The sequence below is a fragment of the Betta splendens genome, chromosome 14, assembly GCF_900634795.4.
Source record: "Betta splendens chromosome 14, fBetSpl5.4, whole genome shotgun sequence".
NCBI lineage: Eukaryota > Metazoa > Chordata > Actinopteri > Anabantiformes > Osphronemidae > Betta > Betta splendens.
This window is the reverse complement of record NC_040894.2, coordinates 798,606-816,406: the sequence shown is the minus strand read 5'-3', so window position 1 is coordinate 816,406 and position 17,801 is coordinate 798,606. Positions and strand designations below refer to the sequence as shown.

At 44.7% G+C, this 17,801-nt stretch overlaps 2 protein-coding genes across 10 annotated transcripts; one reads left to right on the top strand and one right to left on the bottom strand.

Moving 5' to 3' along the window:
- Nucleotides 1–2,930: 2,930 nt before the first annotated feature.
- Nucleotides 2,931–11,490, bottom strand: timd4 (T cell immunoglobulin and mucin domain containing 4). 9 transcript variants are annotated; one of them, XM_029173271.3, is made up of 10 exons: nt 11,269–11,286; nt 11,073–11,196; nt 10,715–10,790; nt 4,341–4,519; nt 4,089–4,251; nt 3,926–4,018; nt 3,667–3,746; nt 3,476–3,587; nt 3,339–3,372; nt 2,931–3,163 (listed from the first exon to the last, which is right to left on the bottom strand). In XM_029173271.3, the coding sequence occupies exons 3-10, from the start codon at nt 10,758–10,760 to the stop codon at nt 3,079–3,081; spliced, it is 792 nt and encodes a 263-aa protein (XP_029029104.1). In that variant the 5' UTR covers nt 10,761–10,790; nt 11,073–11,196; nt 11,269–11,286; the 3' UTR covers nt 2,931–3,078. The 9 variants fall into 9 exon arrangements, with proteins under 9 accessions (XP_029029104.1, XP_029029105.1, XP_029029106.1 ...); XM_029173272.3 differs by lacking the exons at nt 11,073–11,196; nt 11,269–11,286 and adding an exon at nt 11,355–11,490; XM_029173273.3 differs by lacking the exon at nt 11,073–11,196 and having other exon boundaries at nt 11,269–11,306.
- A 39-nt stretch (nt 11,491–11,529) lies between these two features.
- Nucleotides 11,530–17,531, top strand: pgap2 (post-GPI attachment to proteins 2). The gene is made up of 6 exons (XM_029173275.3): nt 11,530–11,670; nt 12,173–12,359; nt 12,608–12,857; nt 13,171–13,277; nt 14,881–14,989; nt 15,327–17,531. Exons 2-6 carry the CDS (start codon nt 12,186–12,188, stop codon nt 15,455–15,457), a joined length of 771 nt encoding a protein of 256 aa, XP_029029108.1. The 5' UTR covers nt 11,530–11,670; nt 12,173–12,185; the 3' UTR covers nt 15,458–17,531.
- The last annotated feature ends 270 nt before the right edge of the window (nt 17,532–17,801 follow it).

The following is a 17,801-nucleotide window of genomic DNA, read 5'->3' as shown; positions in this document are numbered from 1 at the left end:
GATACTGGAAAAGACTGGGACAAATGGCTGCCATTTGTCCTCTTCGCTTACCGAGAAGTCCCCCAAGCATCCACCGGGTTCTCACCATTCGAGCTTCTCTATGGTTGGCAGGTACGGGGACCGCTGGATCTGCTGAGGAAAAGCTGGGAAGAGGGTACGACAGCCAAGCCAGAGGAGAGAGGCATCGTGCAATATGTACTGGAGATGAGGGAGCGACTCGAGCAGTACAGAGACCAGGCAAGGGAGAACCTGCAGGCAACACAACGATACCAGAAGCGGTGGTATGATCAGCATGCACGACTACGGCAATACCAACCATGCCAGAGAGTGCTACTTTTGCTACCTACCTCAACGAGCAAACTTCTGGCAAAATGGCAAGGCCCATATACCGTGGTACGCAAGATGGGGCCAGTAACATACGAGGTCCATCACCCAGACAAGGGAAAGGCAAAGCAGACATATCATGTCAATCTTTTGAAGGAGTGGAAGGAGTCACCGGAGAAGAAACCTGCGTCAGCCATGCTGGTACGGAAGGTGACGGTTGAAGAGGAAGAGGACGGTGTGGAAGGTGCGGAAAGAAAGATGTCTGTGTTGGATTTGAATCACCTAGACGACATCAAGCGCCAGGAGTTGCAGGGTCTATTAGACCAGTTTCCAGCGTTGCTTCGTCAGGGGCCGGGGCAAACAGCGCTGATCCACCATGCCATCCACCTCACAGATAACACGCCGTCCAGGCAGAAGCCGTATCGGGTACCGGAACGTTTGGTGGCTCCATTGAAGGAAGAAATTAGGATGATGAAGGAGCTGGGAGTGATTGAGCCATCTACAAGCAAGTGGTGCAGCCCAGTGGTGATTGTCCCGAAGAAAGACGGGTCTATCCATGTCTGCATCGACTTTCGGAAGCTCAACGCCCAATCCCAGTTCGACGCCTACCCGATGCCACGGGTAGATGACCTCTTGGAAAGAGTGGGAAGGGCAAAATTTATAACTACCTTGGACCTCTGCAAGGGCTACTGGCAGGTTCCCTTGGATACAGCATTGAGGCCTTACACAGCTTTCAGGACTCCGGCGGGCCTTTACCAATTCACGGTCCTACCGTTTGGGCTGCACGGGGCCCCAGCCACGTTCCAGAGGCTGATGGACAGGGTCCTACAAGGATGTGAGGAGTGGGCCGCTGCCTATCTGGACGACGTTGTCGTCCACAGTAGCTCATGGGAGGAGCATCTGTCCCACCTGCAACAAGTGCTGCAGAAGATTGCTGAGGCTGGCCTGACCCTAAACATGGGGAAATGCGAATGGGCAAAACAGGAGGCACAATACCTGGGGTACCATCTGGGCAATGGACAGCTACGACCCCAGGTCAATAAGGTGGAATCCATCTGCCAGAGCTCAAGGCCGAAGACCAAGAAGGAGGTGAGGTCATTTCTGGGCCTGGTGGGATGGTACCGGAGGTTCATCCCGGACTTCGCCTCCATAGCAGCACCCCTAACGGATCTGCTGGGTAAGAGGGTACCAAACCCCATTCGGTGGACTGAGAACTGCGAGGCAGCATTTAGGGCCCTGAAGGAGAAGATGTGCTCCCGGCCAGTGTTGCAGAGCCCGGACTTCTCCCAAGGTTTCCTGGTCCAAGTAGACGCGTCAGCGGTGGGTCTAGGAGCCGTGTTGGTCCAGGGGCCCAAGGGAGAAGAAAAACCGATAGCTTACCTCAGTCGCAAGCTATTACAGAGAGAGACCCGCTATTCAGCGGTAGAGAAGGAGTGCCTGGCCATCAAGTGGGCCTTGGAAAGCTTGAGGTACTACCTCTTAGGAAGGACATTCGACCTTGAAACGGACCACAGAGCGTTGACTTGGCTGCATTCCACAAAGGACCACAATGCCAGGGTCATGAGATGGTACCTGTCGTTGCAGCCGTTCAACTTTAAAATTCGGCACAGACCTGGACGCCTGAATGTGGTAGCAGACTACCTGTCAAGGAACCCGACAGGCACTCTGCTAGGAGAGGGGGAAGGTGGTGTGACAAACCGCCGGTTTGTTTCCCACTGAGCAGCCCCGGACTGTGCGCACACACAAACACACACACACGCACCAGCTGATTGGCCGCAGAGAGCGGGTGCACACGCAATCGTGCGGCCATTTGGACATTTCACCACCATTACATCTTGTTACGCCGTTAGACTAACCACATACACTTGTCACTTTTGTTGGTTTTGGTTTCTTGTGTCAGTACTTACGTGTCGGGAGTAGTCGGACTCCCACGTCGCGCCGGCAAAACCGGACAGCTGGGCGACGCTCTCTTTTGACGTCATTGCAGTGTCGCCTCGGCGCGAGGCGCGGGTCCGACGAAACCACTTTTGTTTGTTATTATTTGGTCCTAGTCATTATTTGTGGGGTATTCTTGTGTTATGAATCTGAGAATTATTGTGGGAATATGGGTGATTGATTTATACTTGTTTAAAGGTGAATATTGGGATTATAAATGTTTAGTTTCCAGAACGTTCTGGAGAATGGTTCCACCCAGTTGAAGGGGGCGGGGCCAGGCCTTTAAGAAGAGTGGCCAAACTCCCTTGTGGGGGAGAGTGGACTGGACGGAGAGCGAGTTGGTTGGTGAGAGAGTGTTGACGAAGAGAACAGGTTGACAGGTTTCAGGTTGACTTCCACATCCATAGTTGTCCTTATCATTCTGTTTTTCTTTTATTTTGTCTGTTGCACCCGCGGGGTTTTTGGAGCAACTGTAAATACTGCACCTGATTCTTTTCTGCACTATACTTTTGGACTGAATAAACTCACTATCTGCGAGCAAGCCATCTTTTTTTTGGTTGTTTTTTGCACGGCGTTCCACGTCTCGAGTGAGCAGCAGAGCTCACTCACCACACATGATTTTGGTCAACCGCCATTTGACAGTTGGTAGAGTATTCCTTTAATGCATCATATGTATTTAGTATTTGTTTGACTTTAATTCACATTTTCTTGTTTACAGTAGAAAATTGACACCAACTGCAGCAGTAGACAATCTACTCAGAGACAGACGACGGCTCTATTGCCATTCCTCTAACACTTCAGGTCCAGGTTTAAATTGTTTTAGTCCAGAGTGTAGATGTTCTCCTGGACTGGTCTCCTCATCCGGATCTCGTAGATGATGTGAGGAGGTTCTTCAGAGGAGAAACTAGAGGAGGCAAAAGTCAACAAGGAGTATTAGACTGAACACCAGCTACCAGGAGAGAGGAGGAGGAGGAGAGTTTTATTTAATGATTTACAGATAGAGGTGTCTTCACACAAACAAAACCATATGACCTGTGGTCAGGGTCTGGTTTGAGGAAAAAGACAAGTGGGGGACTCACCAGTCGGTCTTTAAAGCTTGTCTGTGGATTCCACCTGGAGAAGGAAACAACACATCTCATGAACATTTGTCAGCAACCGATTTTACTGTCACTGGGCCAAACTACAGACAGATGCAGGGCAAGACATGGGGACATACGCTTGAAGGCCATAAGGAGGAAAACCGCCACCAAGATGAACAAGACGCTGAGGGAGAGTGAGAGAACGGGGACGTTGACCTGAAGGGACAGAGACGGGACAGAGTCCTCCACCTGATGCAGAAAAGAAGGGGGCACCACACTCATCAACACAAGACAACCACAGCCTTGGTCATCAGCCAGGTTTACTCACAGTGAAGATGTCGGAGCGCAGCAGAGTGGAGTTCCTCCTGAGAAGGTCCAACTGGGACGACAGCAGGATTCTCCAGTTCACTGCGCAGACAGACCAACTGTTAGCAACACCTTTGCTGCAGAACAACGATGAGTCTGAGCTCAGTTAAGTTTCAGTCTGAGCGTCAGAATGTGTTCTATCATGACTGCTACTTGATTTTCATCATTTTCCTGCCTTAGTCTTTCCCAGTTGGACTGATCTGACACAGGTGGCGTCTCACCTGTGGAGGTCGGCATCTCTGTGGCTTGGCCTGCTGCTGCTGTTGTTGTTGGGATTGTTGTTGTTGTTGTTGGAGGAGAAATGGTGACTGGAACTGAAAATGAAAATGAATGTGTGGTTGAGGCCAATTCAAACCTTTGTAACAAGCTGAGAGTTGGACTTACCTTTGACCACCCGCAGGTTCATGATCACCTTCTTGTCATTAAAGAGCCCGTCCACATCCACCCGGCAGCAGTACGGCCCGCTGTCCGTCCACTTTACGCCCAGGATGTCCAGATCCACCTGTCCGTCCATGATGTCCCCGGTCAGCCGGTACCGATCTGCCACCTGAGCAGAAGAGTGTCAGTGATCAGGTGCTGGTCAGTAACATTTAGCATGCCGTGGTCAGAGTGACACTGTTTAAGGTTAAGTAAGACCTTGGAGATGACGCCGTTCTGGTCGGTCTGGACCAGGATGTTGCTGCACCAGAAGGTTCCGCAGCCGCGGCCCCAGCAGACCCGACTGAGACCAAAGCGCTTGACGGAGTATTGGCAGGACAGAGAGGCCACTCCTCCCTCCGGCACTTTAAAGGAGCAAACTGACGCCAGCTGTGCAGCTGCAACACAGACACACAATTACATTATGTTCACCTGACGACACAAAGCCCAACCAGAGTCAGAGCATGAGCCGAGGTTTTGGTCTTGGTTCCAGCAGGTTGAGCTGAACCCGTTTGCTGTTCTTCACACGGCCTGGTTAATGCTGCTTCCTGTCCTTTTCTTCTGTGTTTCTTGGTGTGATTACTATGATGGTGGTTTTGTATTATGGATCAGGAGATCTTAAATCAGCTCATGTTACTGTAATTATTATTTCATTATTTGTTAATCTTTCTATTCTGTCCTGACCAACCACAGATGGAGCAAAGATGCTAAACAATGAAGACACGTGACAACAGAGATGCTGAATGACCAAAGGAGACACAGGAACGACAAAAAGCAAAGGAGCATAACGTCAAGAAGCAAAATCACAAAGAAACTGAAACATAAGTTAAAATTATGATAAGAATAAGAATAAGAAACCCTTTAATAGTCCAACATTGGGGGGACTATTTTGATTAGGGCTATTTTCGATTATGATACAGGACAAGAAAAATATAGCAGTAAGTAAGTAAAAATACAGAACAGATCAGTGAAACTGGGTTTAGTTCGCACAATACAGTGATCAGAGTGGGTATTCAGTCATAAATATAATCAACATATTGCACAGTTTTGCACAAATATTGCACAAATTTACTGCCATGATGTAAAAAATTGTGCAACTACACAAGAAGAAGTGAGCCCTTCAGAATAAAAAGTTCAAACAGGAAGTAAACATGCCCATCCTGACAGATAGACTGCTGGGAGACTTAATTGTTGCTGCCCTGCTTCATCCCCACCTAACATTTAACTGTCTCTAAGAACCTTTCCAGTCTGGTTTTCATCCTGGGCATAGTACAGAATCAGCTCTCAATAAAATTTCCAACAACCTCCTTCTTATAGCTCATTCTGGTTTGCTGTCCATTCTCATACTGGTTGACCTGAGTGCGGCCTTTGAGACCATATCCCACCCCATCCTTCCTGACAGGATATCTTCAATTGATATCATTCACACTCCCCTCTTTTGGTTTCAATCCTACCTTTCAGGTCGTTCCCAATTCATTCAGCTCAAACCTTTTTGTTCTCTGTCCTTACCTGTCACGTTCGGGGTCCCCCAGGTCTCTGTCCTCGGGCCCCCGGTAATGTTTCCTGAAAATTCAGTATCCAGTTTCACTGTTTTGCTGACGACACCCAGGTCTACCTGGCCAGCAAGCCCACCTCCATCCTTCCACCTTCCTCCCTCCCTCACAAACTGTTAATCTGAGATTAAATCATGGTTTAGTACAAACAAAACTGACCTGCTTTTTTTTGGTACCAAAAGCATCCTCTCTAAAGCTTCTCTACGGCCATTGATAGCTCTGCAGTCTTTCCATCCTCCCAATCTCATATTAGTAATATGTCGATTTCAATCAGCGTATTTTCACCTTCGCAATATATAAAATATATATAAATCTCCTTCGTCCTTCTCTCACTGTCCACTCTTGTTCCATTCTGGTCCACAGTCTCGTTACCTCGCGAATAGACTTGTTCAAAACACAGCTGCACGTATTATTACCAAGACTCCCTCTTTCCACCACATCTCACCTTTGTTACAGCAACTCCACTGGCTCCCAGTTAGATACAGAATTGATTACAACATTTTTTGTTTCAATTTAAGGCCATCCATGGACTCAGCCCTTCATATCTGGCAGATCCTCTACATGTTGTCACCCCCTCCCACCTCATTAGATCCTCAATTTCCATTCAGCTTTCTGTTCCCTCTGTTCGACCGTGGGGAGCAGAGCCTTCAGTTGCTCCCTCCTACCAGACATTAGAAACATCAAATCTCTCTCTGTCTGTAAATCTAATCTCAAAACTCACCTCTTTAAAATGACATTTTCTCTATGAATCACTGTGTGCTACCTTGTATTGTTTTTTTCTTTTATTCTTTGTTATTGTATTTGTTAGTTTAAACTGTTGGTTTTAGACTGTACAGTGTCCCTCAAAGAGTTTGGAAAGGTGCTTTAAAAATGTATTATTATTATTATTATTATTATTATTATTATTATTATTATTATTATTATTATTATTATTATTATTATTATTATTATTATTATTATTATTATTATTATTATTAATATCTCTCTCTCTCTCTGTATCCCACTCTGTCCTCACCTACAGATATCGTCAGACTCAGAGCTATGTGTCTGTGATAGGCAGTCCCTGGTTCAACCATCCTGCCTGTGTCCAGTCCCTGGTCCAACCCTTCTGCCATCTCTGGTCCACCCATCCTGCCTGTGTTCAGTCCAGTCTCTGGTCCAACCATCCTGCCTGTGTCCAGTCTCTGGTCCAACCATCCTGTCTGTGTCCAGTCTCTGGTCTAACCAGCCTGCGCCCAATCCCTGGTCCAACAATCCTGTCTGTGTCCAGTCCAGTCTCTGGTCCAACCATCCTGCCTGTGCTCTGTTGTGGCTGTTGTTGCTGTGCTTTTCTCTCTCTCTCTCTCTCTCTCTCTCTCTCTCTCTCTGTCTCTCTCTCTCTCTCTCTCCTCACCCCAACCGGTCGAAGCAGGTGGCCGCCCACATCCAGCCTGGTTCTGCTGGAGGTTTCTTCCTCATTAGAGAGGGAATTTTTCCACTCCACTGTTGCTGTAAATTGTAATTAAAGGCTTGCTGTATGTGGGATCTGTTGAGTTTAGTTGTGTAAAGACTTAAAACTTACATTGTAAAGTGCCTTGAGATAAGCTTGTTGTGATTTGGGGCTATATAAATAAAATTGTACTAAATTGAATTGAATGTCAGATGTTTTTGGGATGTCAGACGCTTGTTACTCACCTGACAGAATGAAGATGACCATGTCGAGGGTCTGCGGAGGCAAGCGACGAGGCGAGGCAACAGCCATCCTGAGTGTGAGCTCATTATCCAGTTAGATGACCATGACAGTGTTACTCTGTGAGCGTTTGGGGGCGGCGCCAAGCAAAGTCAGAGACACACAGTGTTTTTGTGTCTCATATTCTGAATGTTTACTGTGTTTGGACTGTGGCAGATTCAACTTTCAGACACACGACTCCTCTGTTTTATAAATGACATTTAAAGACAAGCTGAGTTATGTGAATGCCACAATAAAGCAGATCCAGGTTGTTTGTTGGCAGAACTTTCAATGGTACAAACATGTTTGAAAAAAAGAAAAACTGGGTCCAGTCATAAAAACACACAACTGTCTGATGAATCTCTAATTCTTGCTAATTTCCCTCATCTTACCCTGCACACAGGTCATTACACAGTGATTATATTTCTGCTTGGTTTTCAGTATTTACAGTGACACAACACAAAAAAGGAGAACACAAGCCTTGACGCTTCCTGCAGCTCAGTAAAGGTTCAGCACATGAGAAAAACATAATGAAAAGAGAAACGAAACATCTCAGTGCAAGGACGATGAACCAAGCGCGTTTACACTGACGGGTGGAAACAAAGGGACTTTGTAACAGAAACAGATGGCTCATTGTTCATACACATCTTAATGCTAGTCAACGTTTATCTCAGCCAAGCTGAATATTCTATTCTGTTTATAATGAATCGTCCGGTGGAAGCTGCTGCCTAAATACATGTCTTCATAGTAACTAAATGTTAACACTCATGTTGATCTACTAATTGTATGGTACAACTGAAGGATTTTTTCCTTTTTATATGAAACTAGAAAAAGAAGCGTGAAACATTTTAGTGTGTGTGTTTCACTTCAGCTCCTCCTTCGTCTCATTCTCACATATTTACACAGAAAACTAAAGACAATATTGATCGAGATGACAAATATTAAGATCAAACGGCTTCCAGACCACAAAGAGAAAAGCTGCAGGAGGAAAAGTGAGTGTGCAGAACTATATTGATAACATCAGTCAAACCTATTATATTGATGGTCGTGATCCCCAGAGCATGGATTAGCAAAAGAGAATTAGTTGTGGTAGTATGTCTGTTTCCACAGAGAATTAGGGTTAGAGTCAACCAGAGTTAATGTTCACGTGTTAACACAGTGCAACAAAGCTTGTTGCACACGTGAACATTAACTCTAATGCTTGGTTGGGATGAAGGGTAAAAAACAGATGCTTTGTTCTTCAATATTCTACATAACTAGTTATTTTACCTTTGTTGTCATTTAGAGTATTTCTAAACTGTGGTAATGACTGTTTATATCTGTGTCCTAGCGTCACAGTCTCTGAAGTGGACTAAAGACCAGTCTCATTCCTGGAGGAGACAAATCGTCTATGCTTCATGTGTTTTATTCTCTGAGGTCAGAGGTCTGTCACGTCCAGGAGGAGCGTGACCTGGTGGCTCGTTCAGGGGCAGGGATAGCTGCCAGTGGTGGGTTGCGCCCCCCTGGGACGCTGCCCCTGCTGGGGCGACACGCTGCCTGCACTAGTGGTCCAAAACTCTGTGGTTGCTGCTCGGGCCTGTGGCCGAGGGTCATGGTGGGGTTGGTGGGAGGTGGGCTACATGGGTTGTAGTCTTCATTGGGCCATGGGCTGGAGTGGGGCCTCCCTGCACAGCTGCACAATATGTGTATTGGTTTGAGTGGAAGACCACTGGGGGTAAACGTGAGCATGCTTGAGTGAGTGGATGTGCAAGTGAGGGTGGAGGGAGGGTGGTTCTGACTGTGCAGCTTGTGGTGCCCCAGGCAGTAGTACCATGTCCCCTAAGTCTTGCTTAGCTGTTCCTCGCTGGGTGGGGGTGAGGGGGTCGCGGGGGATAGTGGAATAGGTAGCAGAGCTAGTCTGGAGCTTTGGAAGGGGAGGCAAGCTCCAGGATCCCTCATACCTAAGTACATACACATACATTTAGGGATGGGGGCGAGCTGTAGCCTCACCCACCAAACCTGGTGATCACCACCCAGTTTTAAGTTCACAACAGACATTTAGAGATAGGGAACACTGTCCAGGAGACACATCATCAGCTACTGGTCGTGCTCATGGAAATCTTTCCCACTTTTAAGATAAGGTAAGATAACATAAGACTTTATTAACTCCATGATGGGGAAATTCTTGGCTGAACAAGGCCAACACAACATGGCTAAGCATACGAGAATGCACGTCTTACAAGCTGAGCAACGCGTGACTAACATGAGCATGAACCTGAACCTGACATGACTAAAGGTAACAAAAAGCAAAGATGTCCAGAAACCTTTCAGAAAATAGGGAGTCCGTAGCAATGAGCAGCATGGAATGACGATGACCCGGCACAGACTGATGGGCTGGAGGAATATTTGAAGGGAGCAGAGGGAAAGGCTCAGGTGTGGGAAATTGACGTGATTGCTGCTTAAACTCAGAGGGAAATAGAGGCAATGGGTGTAGTCCAAAGGCGTTGTGTGGTGAGGAGCACAATGCCCACTTCTACCCTCAGGGGATGGGTATAAATGCAGAGAGTCATTTCCCCAATGTGGGATCAATAATGTTCAGCTATTATTATTATTATTATTATTATTATTAGTAGTAGTAGTAGTAGTACTAGTAGTAGTAGTAGTAGTAGTAACCCAGAGTTGGACATGCTAAGTAAAGCTGTGAGCAACAGGAACTGGCATTTTTAACAAGAATCTTATTTCTGCCTCATTTTAAGTCAGTGGAGCTCTTCCCGTTCATATTACACATTTAGTGAGCATCCAGCTCACTTAAACCCTGTCGGTACCTGTCTGAGACCAGTACAACCAGTAAAATGCTGTTTTCCCGTTGCCAAAAAGGGATTTATGCCAATATCTTTTGACAAGAAGCCTATTTCTGCCTCATTTTAAGTCAGTGGAGCTCTCCTTGTTAATATTAACAAATTCAAATTAACTTGACAGCTGTCTGTACCTGTCTGACACCAGTACAACCAGTAAGATACTTGTTTTACGTTGCCAAAAAGTGATTTAAATCACTCTGGTTCCGCAGTTCCTCCAAGACCGGAACGGTCTTTACAGCAGCTGTCTGAACCCACTTCAGGCATGTTATTCAGCATTATTTGTTTCTTGTTGTTTAGAAATCATGTTCTAAAATGCCAATTTGTTGTTTTTTAGATAACCTTTGGCAAGATCTCGTCATTGAAGTGGGCAGGCAGACTAAAAGTACCACCGCTGATTCCATCCAGGAGGTGCAGAGATACTTTGCAGAGGGCAGTATCACCAGGTACCAGCATCCTATGAGATACTGGGACAACCAAAAGACAATCCATCCATACCTCTTTCAGCTGTCCTTACAACAATTTCTCTGCACTCCAGCCTCATTCATGCCATGTGAACAGGTCTTTTCTGCAACTGGAGAAGTTATGTGAGAAAAAAGCGTAACATTTTATTTGTTAAAATCCTTATTCACATGTTCACTTACATTGTTAATTAATGTTAATTTTATCGACTGTATCTAAAAATATTATTTTTAATTTAAATGAAGACATGAAATAATACTATATAAAATACAATGGCTTAAATTATATTATTGTACATATTAGGTCATCAAATCAGTGTCAGCTATGTTGCCTGTAGGGATTTTTAAAGTCCAGCAGGTGTCAGTATTCAATGACGCAGTACTCACTCACTCACCTTAAATTAAATTAAAATTAAAAGATACTGTGCCTTCTGAATAAAAATATCAGTTGGTTGAATGAATGTGCAGATAATCAATCTGCCTGTTAAACCGTGGCGTCCAAGCCATCAGATGTTTAACCTGTTAATGTTTAATGTTAATGCTAATGTTTCCTCATTAGTTTATGCAAGTGACGCAAAACGGAAATAACACCTGTAAAGTGGCAACAGCCCAGCAGCGGCTACGTCAGCGTCTGTAATTTTTTATAAAGAGATTGTTATTTTGAAGGTTGTCTTTACCGGAAATAGAATCGTTGCTGTCGTTGGCCAACTTGATGCCGTAAAGTGTCGTAACGCTCTATAATGCAGTGGCGGATCCCTGTAGAAGAAACCAAATATAAACCGTGTCTGCTACATTAAATCGGTTCAGACAAGTGTAAAGGAAAATCTAACAAGCGGTTTCAACTGTTTAAAGCGCATTCATGATAAAATCGAGTGAATTAGGAGGCTAACGTTAGCTAATTATTACACCTGAACAGGAGTAGCTGTAAACAATCTAAAGTGGTGAAATGACCGAGGAGCAGCTGAGCCGGTGGTGTCGGTCCGGACTGTAGAGGTGAGTGCTGCTCGGTTCAATCTGTGTGAAGGCACCGGATCCCACCGTTGGTCCGGACCGCGCCATACGGACACAGTCATGGTTCTTACCTGGTTGTAGACAGAGCGAGGCCTTAAAGTGAATTTTACAGACCTTGCGTCCTGTGAAAACCTCAAACCGAGTTTTGGAAAATTCTTCTACACTAGTAAAAACTGAAAATCTTACTTTACTTACTTTTACAATACTTTTGTGCTGTTCAGTAGTATAACGTTTTACAAAACATCAAACATGTAACAACGTCACAACATAAATATTATTATGTTGCCATTAGTATGTGGTATAGAAGCATTTTGTTAATAAAATGAATTACTCTATATAATTTATATATAATCAATAATATATTCAAACTCAGATTCATCAGGCAAGTGCTGAGTGAAATTGGATACGTGTTAACAGTTACACAGCTTAGCACTGGTGCTCTGGAAGCGTCCTGGTCCTTTTATCGGTTTCCTGTCATTCTCAGTGACCAATCCAGGATGCTCCAGGGGCCGTACAACAGCCTGGACCGGGACCGGGACCGGCCTCTGTTCCGGCTCCCATTCACCAGCTTCGCCGTGGGGACGGTTCTGCTGCCTCTGACTGGGCTCATCGCCTGCCTTTCCATTTCACTCATGTACCACTTTACAGATGCAACATACACACACTGCCAGGTAGGAAATTATACATACAATTATTATACAGTATTTGACGAAGTGAAGCAGATAAAGTCATTCTAGATTTCTGCTAGCACTAGTTTAGTTTCCTATATAAAGATATTAATAGAGAAGATATATTATTATGGCAGCCTACATAGAACTAGGAGCAGAAGTTTTGTTTGTTGAGTTTATCTTTTAACATGACATTTACTGGATCAACCTGAACGTCTGACGGTCTGAAGGTTGTGTATGTTTTGACCCAGGTATCGAACTACCTCCCCTCCATTAGCGCTGCCATTAGCCGCGTGCCGGAGCGGTACATCTGGCGTTGCTGCATCGGCCTGCACTCAGCGCCGCGATACCTGGTGGCCGTGGCCTATTTCAACTTCTACCGCGGCCGCTTCGCCAGGAGGCTGCTGGAGCTGATGCTGAGTGGCCTGGCTCTTCTGTGCAGCCTCGCTGAGAACACTGGCCTGCTGCTGCTCACTTATGTGTCGTCCACTGAAACCTACAGTGAGTAAAACACCATCAAAAGCATTTAAGGCTTAAGTTTGGTTCAACCTAGAGAATCGTTTTATTTTTTACACAGTGATCAAACAATATAAATGTTACTCACGTTTATTACATTTTATGTAATATTGTCATACAACATTTTCACAAGCAGTTTGCATATTTTCAAATAATGACTTGTCTCTAATATGAAATAATAAACAGAATGATCCTTTTTAGCTCCTACTGTAAACCTTATGATGGCAAACATGAGATCTGCTGTGCTGCTGTGTTCATTTTGTGAAGACAGTAATAGTGTTGTTGTTTTTCTCTGCAGATGTTCATAAAAACGGTTTCATCGTGTTCATAGCAAGTTCACTGCTGCACATGCTCATCACATGCAGACTGTGGCATGTGATCAGAAGGTCGTATGTGAACCCAGAGGTAAACAGACTGATGTTTCCGGCATCTACTATGTTATCATTTTATATAAGCAATAAGCATAAATTGGACCTTAGGAAGTGTGCAGATAACCTCAGTTCCAGTCGTCACATCAACGCTCTGTATTGTTTAAAGTAGCACAGTCTCTGGCAGCAGATGGCACCGCAGGGCTACAAAAGAAGTTTGGTACAGACTAACTCACAACTGTGTCAATAAAACTGTGAGTGAGGGGGATCATGGATAGCTGGAAGGCTTAGAAGCAAAAGATAAATCCAGCTCATGATATTTTTCTTCAAAAACACGCTGTTAAAATGAGCAGAGCAGGGACCTGATGTGTTGGACCCAGACCTGTGGTGTGAGATTCCCCAGTCGGGCAGGAACACTAATAAATTCCAACTTGCCAACTTAAACATTATTTTGGTTCTTCCCTGTTTCAAAACCTGCAGCAAGAACATGTGGTGCCCCACACACACCAAGCAGGCTGTTAACAAAGAGGAACCCACTGACAGGAGCTGTCGTCCACACAGGTTCTGTCATTCAGGATGTCAGATTATCCGTTAATGTCATTATTAATACCAACTCCGCACATGGAAAAACTCAGACCAGCTTAATCACATCCAGAATAATATATTGGAACAGGCATGTTATATGTGTATAAACGCATACATTTCCATTGGTGTTCTGTGGAGAACCTAATACTGATCAGCTGTGGCTGAAGGTGCTCCTCTGTCCAGCCACACACTGTGTGGGGGTGGAGGTGTTGTCTATAGAGAGGAGTTGGACCAGCATCCTCCTCTCAGCTACAGCATGTAGGGGGTCCAGCTCCACCCCCAGAACAGAACCAGCCCTCCTGATCACTTAGTCCAGTCTGTTACTGTCTGCTACATTCATGCTGCTGCTCCACAGACCACAGCCTAAAACACTGGACCCACAGACTCATAGAACATCCTCAGCATGGAGCTGCAGACGTTAAAGGACCTGAGTCTCCTCAGGAAGTACATCCTGCTCTGAGCCTTCTTGTTCACAGCTGAGGAGTTAGTACACTCCCAGGTGTTTGTACCTGGTCCAAGTACACTCCCAGGTACTTGTACTCAGTCACCACCTCCACCGCTGCATTTTTAATAGTGAGAGCGGTGACAGCACTCCCAGATTTCCTAAAGTCTATCACCAGCTCCTTAGTTTGACTGATGTTCAGTTTGAGGTGGTTCAGTCCACATGTCCAAAAGGCTGTCCACCACTCCCTGGTACTCTGTGACATCACCACCCTGGATACGTCCTACCATAGCAGAGTCATCAGAGACGTTCTGGAGAACAGGACTCTGAGTTGTACCTGAAGTCTGAGGTGCACAGGGTGAAGAGGAAGGAGACAGGACTGTCCCCTGTGGAGCTCCTGTGCTGCAGAGCACGGTGTCACACACAGTTCTGCAGGTGGACGTACTGGGGGCGGTTGGTGAGGTGGTCCATGATCCATGAGATCAGGGGTGCTCCAGCTGCATTCTGACAGACACGTTTGGGTTTAAGGTTGATGTGGGTTTTCTTGGTGTACTTTAAAGACATGTGCAGAGTTCACTGTAACTAATATCACAAAATTTGGTTTCTTTTTCAGGAAGTGACATCGTGTGGCTGGAAAATGCGTCTGTTCATCTTCAACTGTATCTGTTGCCTTGTTGCCTATTACTTTTTCAGACGCCACAACAAGTACTGTGAACCAGGAAGTAAGTATCTGTCCTGCTCACGCTGTCAGGTCTGTTTTAGAGATCAGTTCCTGGTAGAAAGTGAAAGAGAGGAATTCCATGCATCAAGCACTTCTACTGTGTCTGATGCATCTGAACAGAAGATTTACTGTTTGCTTTTTGTTTTTAAAGCTGTTATTACTTAGGTCTTGATTGCTGCTGATCTGAAACCAGCTCAGTTGTGTTTTTTTTATATTTTTTTTTGTTCAAAGTCCTGATTCAGTCCTTCATCTGCTTCTAACCACTATTAGTCCTCTGCTGCTATTTTAGACAGACACTGTGATCCTCTTTGACTCTGTCTGTGCTTCCTGTCCTTCAGTTTACACCCTGTTTGCTCTCTGTGAATACCTGGTGGTTATCTCCAACATGGCCTTCCACATGACTGCCTTCTGGGACTTTGGGAGTAAAGAGGTGATGGTGGCCACGCTGCCAGAAGATAAACGATACTAAACCCCACCATCGATTCTTGACTTTCTTAGCCTCAGGACTGGGTTTAATCTTTGCTGACCATTTGTGAACACTAACAGGCCTCACATAGCCTCATCCTGACTCTATCATATTAGCTTGCTCTGCAGGTGAGCCGGTCTAAATTTTGAGTAGATCGTCCAACAGGTTAAGCTTTGTGTTGTGATGTTTTGCAGAGCTCAGACCCATTTAGGATTAAAAAGTCATATCAGTTTCAGCTGAGATACCAAAACGATGCAGAGTATGGGTTTGTTGATAACAGGTTTTAATTTTATTGAAAACCTGTAAAAGTCTTGAATTTTTGACAGTATCAAAATCAGTTTTTAGTTTTTTTTATTGTTAATAGACCAATGCTTTGGTTCTGTGCATCCTTTCAAATCTGACTGATTAGTGTCTGACACCAAAACAATCTGGAATCTAGTGAACAGGCCAAGTTTTACCTTGGTCACATCTTTTCTGTTTTGAAGCCTACTTTCATTGCTCAGTGTAATAGTGGGCCTGTAACTATTGTTTTTTTTGTTTTTTTTTTTTGAAAAGTGTTTTATTTTTACAGTCGAAAGTGTAATAAAAGGCTTTCTACCTGCTCTACGCCACATATGGAGATTGAATGTTGGGCTGCTTGACACCAGTTTGTGTTTGAGGTCTTTTATCCTGTTTTGAGGTAGGTTTAGGTAACTTAATCTAAGTAATCTTAGCATTGTGGATCCAGCTGCTCGATGACATACACATGATCAGAGCATTAAAAGAAATAACAACAAATGCTACGAGAGAGAAGCAACATGTGCTCCACGCACACATCCTTCATCCTTTATGGTGAACGTACGTTTACAGGTTTGTCGCAGCTGTAAGTATATGTGGAACGTTGACCTGCAGTGATGAGCTGTGTGTGACACATGGCTTGTTTACCATCAGCCGTTGTTTGCCTGTTAAACTGGACTCATGTTCCCTGATGGTGTCAACAGGCTGACGGGTCAGAAAATAACACTGCAGCTTTGTCCATGCGCTTCATCGTTATTGCTAAAAACAGCAGGCTAATTGAACCCAGTAACAAAAGAAGGTGTGAGGTAATTCTCCTGGGTTGTGAGTAAGTAAAGCCTGAAACAAGAAGCTTCATCCAGGCAGGATGCGTTTGGTGCTAACCTCTTTTAAAGTGAAGACACTTCAGCGGATTCCTTTCAAGGGGTTTAATTTAATTTTTAAGAATCCAGACGTTTGTTGCTTCATAGATTCTGATTAGCAACTACAATATCCAAGGATCTGAAGTAAATAAGTAATAGGGTTAAGGAAGGTTTGCCCAGTCTGATTCCAGCTATTAAATGAACAGATCAACTCTGGTTTATCTGAAGCTACCTGTCTGCTTCCTAGTGTCCTAAACACTAGCACTGATGGAACAGGCTGGATGTAAGTCAGCATCTAAAAGGAGATTAATTTACTCAAAAGTTGAGCAAATCAAAGTTCATCAGGCTGCTGTCATGTATGTTGCTATGATTCTGACACTGACTGATGTCTGGTGACTGACTGCCATTATTGAATGCATTGCAAAAAACACTGACCCGTATCGTCTTCATCCACATTAATTCGCTGACTTTTGCTGCTTGAACTTTATTCCCCTCCAGTTTTGTTAAACCTGTGGGAAAACATTCTAAAACCTGACCCGTGGAGCCTGATCTGGTCATTTTTGAATATGTCTCTGTGTGATTTGATTATTTTATCATCTGACACTATAAGAGTCCTTTCATCGTTTGGGGAAGTTGTTTGTCTGGCTGTCGTTTATTAATCTCACTTCCTCTCATATTCATTTACCTGAACCAGAAAACAACAGCACCGACAGACTCTCGGTACTGGATCATCACAGGCGCAGCAGAAATAAACTCATCAGGCAGGTTGACTGTGCCAAACGTGTTTTAAATGTCTTCTCGCATTTAAAGAAAAATGCAGTGAACGATTCAGAAAGCAACATCAGCATCTTGGTATTTTACAAATTTGGTAAACGTCAAACTCCTAAACCTCTTCAATGTTTCAGGTTCATCTCCCAGAAATAAAGTGTTTGTCTGTAGCAGCTTGTGAGAAACACGCTCTCTGTTTCACGGACGCTTGGTGTCGTTAAGCATTTCTAACTTCCCTATTTCTATTTACATCAGAACACGACTCCGACCAGAGCGACTTCCTGTCCGACCTGCTCGTCCTCGCTGATGCAGTTACAGCTGCAGACAAATCTTCACAGACAACGGTTTCATGTTGTACCGTTTCTCTTCAAATGATCTCTGCTCAGATCAGATCAGGAGCTGCCCTTTCATCTGTGAGCTCCAACTGTAGTTTAAGGCTCCAA